Source organism: Mus caroli, chromosome 4, assembly GCF_900094665.2.
Source record: "Mus caroli chromosome 4, CAROLI_EIJ_v1.1, whole genome shotgun sequence".
NCBI classification, from domain to species: Eukaryota; Metazoa; Chordata; class Mammalia; order Rodentia; family Muridae; genus Mus; species Mus caroli.
The window spans coordinates 98,662,177-98,668,469 of record NC_034573.1 but is presented as its reverse complement, the minus strand read 5'-3'; the positions used below and the strand labels follow the sequence as shown (position 1 = coordinate 98,668,469).

Below are 6,293 nucleotides of genomic sequence, written 5' to 3'. Positions count from 1 at the left end.
CAGCCAGACCTGACAAGTGTACCTGGTGCTTGACGACAGAGCCCATCCCTCCTGAGGTGCCACTGTCGTTCACTGGAACGACAGAAATCCATTTGCTACCTGCTTCCCCCCTGTTTTTAGCCCTGTGTGTGCTTGTGTTCAGGCAGGACATCGGAGCTGAGTGGCACCAGTGGCGGTGGCTGAGTCCTTGTCCGACTCCACACTGGTCCTCTGAATAAATGACAAAAGACTAGCGTCCAGGCTGTACTTTATTTTACACAAGTGGTGGCCCCAGAGCCACAGGGACGTGTTCTGGAGAGTAGGCACAGTGCCTGAGGCTGCAAGAGCCAAATACAGGGATTCATGCCTTCTCCTTGGTCCCCATGACCAAATTAAAAAAAGAAAAACCAACAAATCACACAGCACACATCGCCACACCCATCTCCCTCCTTCCTTTCAGTAACAGCCAATTCAGCTTTCTAGCCAAAGACAGTGGCTACAACTGAATTTACAGAGAACCATGCAGCCAAGAAACCAGAGCCATGGAGGGGAGGGGCTTTGCGTTGACTTCCCACATGTGCTGTCCCATAGCAGCTACGTGACTCCACCAAGCCACTGTGTGGTTGGACACTGACAGGACAGGCGATAAGACAAGGCTGGGACCCCGAACACCATGCTTGGAAGACAACCACTTTTCGGGCAAGATATTACTGGAGCCAAACACTAACCTGAGGCTAATGTGACTCAAAATCCCTTCCCTCCCCAGGTCCTGGGGAATGTCTGTGGAGGGCTGGATTTTGATTATTTTGGGTGACACAGGTTGCTGGCATCACTGCCACAGCCCCAGGTGCTTTGGGATGGAGGCTTGACTTGAGGAATGATGGCGCCTTATACATCACACTAACTAACCTAGCTCGCGTTGACCATTCATCTGCAGCAAGCAGGGTCATCAGTCTGCGAGCGAGTGCACGTGCGCAAGGATGCGCACGGACCACTAGGAGAGCCCATGCCAGGAATACATGCTGCTCAGACAGCAGAGTGAGGTTACTTCCTTCACAGGCCAAATGGATGAGGTGATTCTGCCTTCCCACAGCCCTGAGTGCACACCAGCCTTCACAGGACACAGTAGCACTGTGCAGTATCCCAAGTCCTTGGCCGCATCAGTGAGCATCCTTCAGTTAAAATACAACTCTAAGGGTCCTGGGCCCTGCCAGATAAATGAAAACGACCCAGGAGCTGGCGTGGCGGTGGAGGGAAGGGCCACTGATGGGCGGCCCCTAGCCACCACCTGGATCATTTAAGCTCCCCTGGCTTCTAACACGAAGCTTTCCCAATGTCTTAAGATAAGACAGGCTTCAGGAGCTCTAATGTTCCGAGTGAGAAAACTGCAGCTTCTGGAGGGGCAGGGGTGGTGGGAGTGACTGTGACCAGCTCAGCTCTGGAGTTCTGGCTTGCCTTCCAGAACCCGATTCCCCCTCAGACTCTGGGTTTCCAGCTGGGCCAGGCAGTTCTGAAGGTGGGGGCTGTACAACCAACCACGCCTCACTAACAAGGCAGAAGGACCTCGGAGGCCCCTCCCTTGGGAACGGAAATGGAGCTAACTTTCTCTGAGCTTAGGATTTGTAAGGCACTGAAATTAACTAGAGCCAGGGGAGGGAGGGAACAAAATGGGGGAGATGAATGACCCTGGATGCTTTCTTTCCAACCCCAGGGAGGGTCCTCACAGTAACAACAGGGCAGATGCCCTTTTCTCACTCAGTGTGGGAACCACCCCTATGTGACACAGTCATGAGCATGTGCCCCCATTGTGACTCGGTGGACTCTAGAGGAGGCCTGGATGGTGGGAGTCAAGAAAGCAAAGCCCAGGAAGGCCAGGCTTCCCATCTTGAGATGTCGTCCAGGAACAGTCCTGAGTGGGCTCAGTGATGGCTGGGGCAGCCCGAGCACACAGAAGTAGGGGCAGGATGGTCCGAAGATGGCAGAGAGGACTTTGGAGTAGACCTGGCTTTGGCACAGCACATCCTGGGCCTGCCTGCAAATCAGATGCCCCCCTGCCCCACCCCCGAGGCCAAGTGGAAGGCTGACCCTCCTTTGCCCTCTTGGGGCTGATGCAAGCTATGCAGGTGAAACTCCAAGGCAACCCCTTCATGGTGTTGGCCAAACCCTCGAGCAGGTGACCTGTGGGGAGCCTATCTGGACTCAGCTGGTGGATCCAAAGCACGAGCCAGGCGTGAGGTTGCATGGAAGCAGTGGTGGAAGCCCTTAGTGTGGGGTGACATCCAGCAGGTAGGTATTTTTTTTTTACCTCCTTTCACAGATGAACACGGGGCACACAGGGACCAGGTGACTAGCCCAGAGTCAGTCACACAGCTAACGAGTGGCTAATCTGGGCCGGGGACTTAGGTCTGTCTGACTCCACGTGCTTCCACTTGCCCGAGCCGCCCTGGAAGCCGTCGGGCTGCCTCGGGGATGTGGAGGGGTTTCTTTTCTGAGATCTGGGAAAGCAGAGAAGCCTGAGCGAGCGAGGGAGAGCAGGTCCATGCAGCTGGCTCCCCAGGTGCCCTGCTCAGTGCCTCGCCGCCTTGCAGATCTTGTCGTACACCTCAGGGAAGGCGTCCTGGCAGCCCAGCTGCTTCCGCAGCTTGTGGTACAAGGAGCCATCGAACATCTCCCAGAATTCCTCGCGGTTCATATAGCAATCGGCGTATAACATCTGGAACCTGCGTGGGAGGGAAGGAGTGCGACGGCAGTGAGGACGGACAAGGTGGGTGAGACGCCCCCGTGTCCCCCAGACCCCGGGTCACTCACCCGTGCACACTCCGCACAAACTTCTCCAGCTGCCTCATGCAGGACCTGGCCTCGAAGTGCTTCACACGCGGCTCCCCGTACGCCCCGATGTCCACGTAGAGCTCTGCTTCATCTCCCTTGGGATGCACTAGTCCTGGCTGGCTGGGCAGGATGAATGGGCACAGCCAGATGGGGTAGACCTGAGTGAGAGGTCAGAGAAACAGCTTGGTCTGTCTTTTCCCAGCAGGTAGCAGACCCGGGACTAGCTCACCCACATCCTTGCAACGGGAACTTTGACTTTTTAACCCACTAGAGGCTCCCAGGTGCTCCTAGCTTCAGTTCTCCCTCCAGCCCTGCCAAATACTTCCATATTATGGGGACACTCTAAAGCAGCTTATCAGGGCACTACGGTCCCTGACTGGGCTAAGATCCTAATTGTATAGTTGGAGAAACCAAGGCCCAGAGGGCAGATACACAGATGGGTGGGCGACACAGCGCTAGGGAGAAAGACCTGGGTTCCATGGGACCACGCCCGCCTGGTCACCCGGCTTACGTGGATGTCATTTTGGAAGGTATGCAGGGCCTGCGACATGCACTTCATGGGCACCAGCATGTCCTGCACCACGTGGTGCTGCTCGTACAGCTTGCGTAGCGTCTCGCCCTGGGTCAGCTTCAGGAGGGAGATCTTGGGAGGCACCATCCAGCCGAAGAGGTAGCGGAAGATGGGGTTGTTGCCAAAAGGGATGATGTCCTGTAAGACAGAGATGGTGATGGGGAGGAGGAGGCAGGGGCAGCTCCTCAAGCCACTAGGGACAGGTAACTCCAGGGTGCACACCCCTCTTTACAGGAGGAGATCTAGGGCTTGATTCCCATCGCATGTTTACCAACTATAATGGCCTTGGGCTATTTACTTAGCTTCTCTGAGCTCAGCTCCTTTGTCTGTGACAGGTGAGACAAATAGATACTGTGACCAGTAACACAGTAAGGTGACTACCATTCCAGCTTTCAAGAATTAGTCGAGTCGGGCGTGGTGGCCCACTCCTAACCTAGCACTCAGGAGGCAGAGGCAGGCGGATTTCTGAGTTCGAGGCCAGGCTGGTCTACAAAGTGAGTTCCAGGACAGCCAGGGCTATACAGAAAAGAGACAATTCTTAAGAGAGCTTGAGCAATTTTTCTTTCTTTCTTTTTTTTTAATTGGATATTTTCTTTATTTACATTTCAAATATTATCCCTTTCCCTGTTTCCCTTCCTCCCGGGAACAACTTATCACATTCCCCCTTCCCCTGCTTCTATGAGGGTGTTTCTCTCCCCGCCCTCGATTCCCCTACACTGGGGCATCTATCGAGCCTTCATAGGACCAAGGTCCTCTCTTCCCATTGATGCATAACAAGGTCATCCTCTGCTACATATGCAGCTGGAGCCATGTGTACTCCTTTGTTGATGGCTCAGTCCCTGGGAGTTCTGGGGGTCCTGGTTGGTTGATATTGTTGTTCTTCCTATGGGGTTGCAAACCCCTGCAATTTTTCTAAGGTCTGCAGCAAGGACAGCTCTCATCAGGTAAACGGAATCTAGCTCCACATTGAGCCTTCCAGTTAGTTTGCACACAGCCAGCCATTCACATTCTCCTGTTTCCCCTGGTCTCCCTGGAGATCCTGACAGGCAGATGTCTCTAATGCCTGCTGCTTCCTCAGCCACACCCTTAGCTCCCTAGCTCACAAAATTCTTCCCAGCTCTAGGCCTGGCTACCTTCCTAAGTCACCAACGTGCAGAAGGTACCACAGCCTCCGGAGCCTTGACACCAAAGGTGGGTGTCAGAAACAAAGACATTCATGACGTGGTTCCTGTCCTGTGACGCTCACTATGGTGGTTTGAATATGCTAGGTCCCGAGAGTGGCACTATTAGGAGGTGTGGCCTTGCTGGAATAGGTGTGGACTTTTTGGAGGAAGTGTGTCACGGGGTGTGTGTGTGTGTGTGTGTGTGTGTGTGTGTGTGTGTGTGAGGGTAGGGCACTTTGAGACCCTCCTCCTAGCCACGTGGGGACAGTCTGCTCCTGGCTTTCTTGGATAAATATGTAGAACTCTCAGTTCCTCCTGCACCATGCCTGCTTAGATGCTGCTGTCTTTCCATCTTGATGATAATGGACTGAACCTCTGAGCCTGTAAGCCAGCCCCAATTAAATAAATGTTGTCCTTTAAGAGTTGCTTTGGAGCCGGGCGTGGTGGCGCACGCCTTTAATCCCAGCACTCGGGAGGCAGAGGCAGGTGGATTTCTGAGTTCGAGGCCAGCCTGGTCTACAAAGTGAGTGCCAGGACAGCCAGGGCTACACAGAGAAACCCTGTCTCGAAAAACAAAAAAAAAAGAGTTGCTTTGGTTATGGTGTCTCTTCATAGAGATGGAAGCCCTAACTAAGACACACTCCCTCCAGAGTGTAGGGTACAGGACTCTAGACAGCAGTGGAGCTGGGACAGAGTCAGAGGGAGCTCCTGAAGATTCCCCCAGAATGGGAGCCCAAAGCAGCAATGAATGCCGACTGCTAAAAGCCCAGTAGCACCCCTCAGGCACCTCTGGAGTCAGGGCTTTCCTATGAGAGCACCCAACCACTGTCCATCTGCTTGACCCACACAGCAGGCAGAGTTTAACCACCAGCTTGGCTCCCACTGTTGTGCATTGAGCATCAGAACACAGCAATGCAACCAGTGAGGCCATAGAGCTGGCCACTGTGGCCATGTCTGCTCATCTTTATGTGTCTATGGCTTCTGTTTGGTTAGGAGGACAGAAGAGTACCTGAAGGGACTGAATATCCCACAAGCCACCTCTCCATCCATTCCCACAGCCCACAGAGATGTAGAACCACTTATTTAAGCAGCTCTGTATTTATGAACACTTGAAAGATTATCATTGAAAGATTATCAGTGAAGATCCTTGGCACATGTCTTTGCCCATCAACATGTACATCTGATGTTAAGTTCCTGGACACAGACAACTCTAGATTAAATGTTGTGGGTAGCTTTAAGGGACTCTACTTTAGATCCTTGCACCATCTTGTACTCTGAAACTAGAGGTGAACACTGCTCCCTACACACTTGACAGCAATGTGCTGTCCCAGGTCTCTGATGTTTCCAAGTTGAACAGAGAGGCACCATGAGATGCCTGCCTGTTCCTGATTCTCAGGTCCATTGGTTTGTATCAGATGAAACTGTCAGCCACAGAAAGTCAGTGTTTAAACACTGCTCTTCTTTTTGCCACCTCCTGACACATCCTTTGGCCCTGGCTTTACTCCTGTCCCGGGTACTGCCAATACGCAGAAGTCACTCATTCCCTCGGGCTCTTAACAACTCAATTGTGGCTTGCACCTGGCCTGCTATTGGCCACCTCTATTCTGATGGGCGGGCTGCAGAGTCCCAGGGACAAGCAAGGATCCCAGGATCTCCTTTTTTTTTTTTTTAATTTTTAATATTTTTTATTACATATTTTCCTCAATTACATTTCCAATGCTATCCCAAAAGTCCCCCATAGCGCCCCCCAC

At 52.9% G+C, this 6,293-nt stretch overlaps 1 protein-coding gene across 1 annotated transcript in view; it reads right to left on the bottom strand.

The window, feature by feature from the left end:
- Positions 1–230: 230 nt before the first annotated feature.
- The window catches only part of Dhcr24 (24-dehydrocholesterol reductase), a 27,742-nt gene continuing 21,679 nt past the window's right edge, over positions 231–6,293 (bottom strand). Inside the window, exons 7-9 of the mRNA XM_021161643.2 lie at positions 3,320–3,517; positions 2,788–2,966; positions 231–2,699 (exon numbers count right to left, since the gene is read on the bottom strand). Of these exons, the coding sequence (XP_021017302.1) occupies positions 2,546–2,699; positions 2,788–2,966; positions 3,320–3,517 (531 nt within the window). The 3' untranslated portion in view covers positions 231–2,545. The remainder of the gene's footprint in view (positions 2,700–2,787; positions 2,967–3,319; positions 3,518–6,293) is intronic.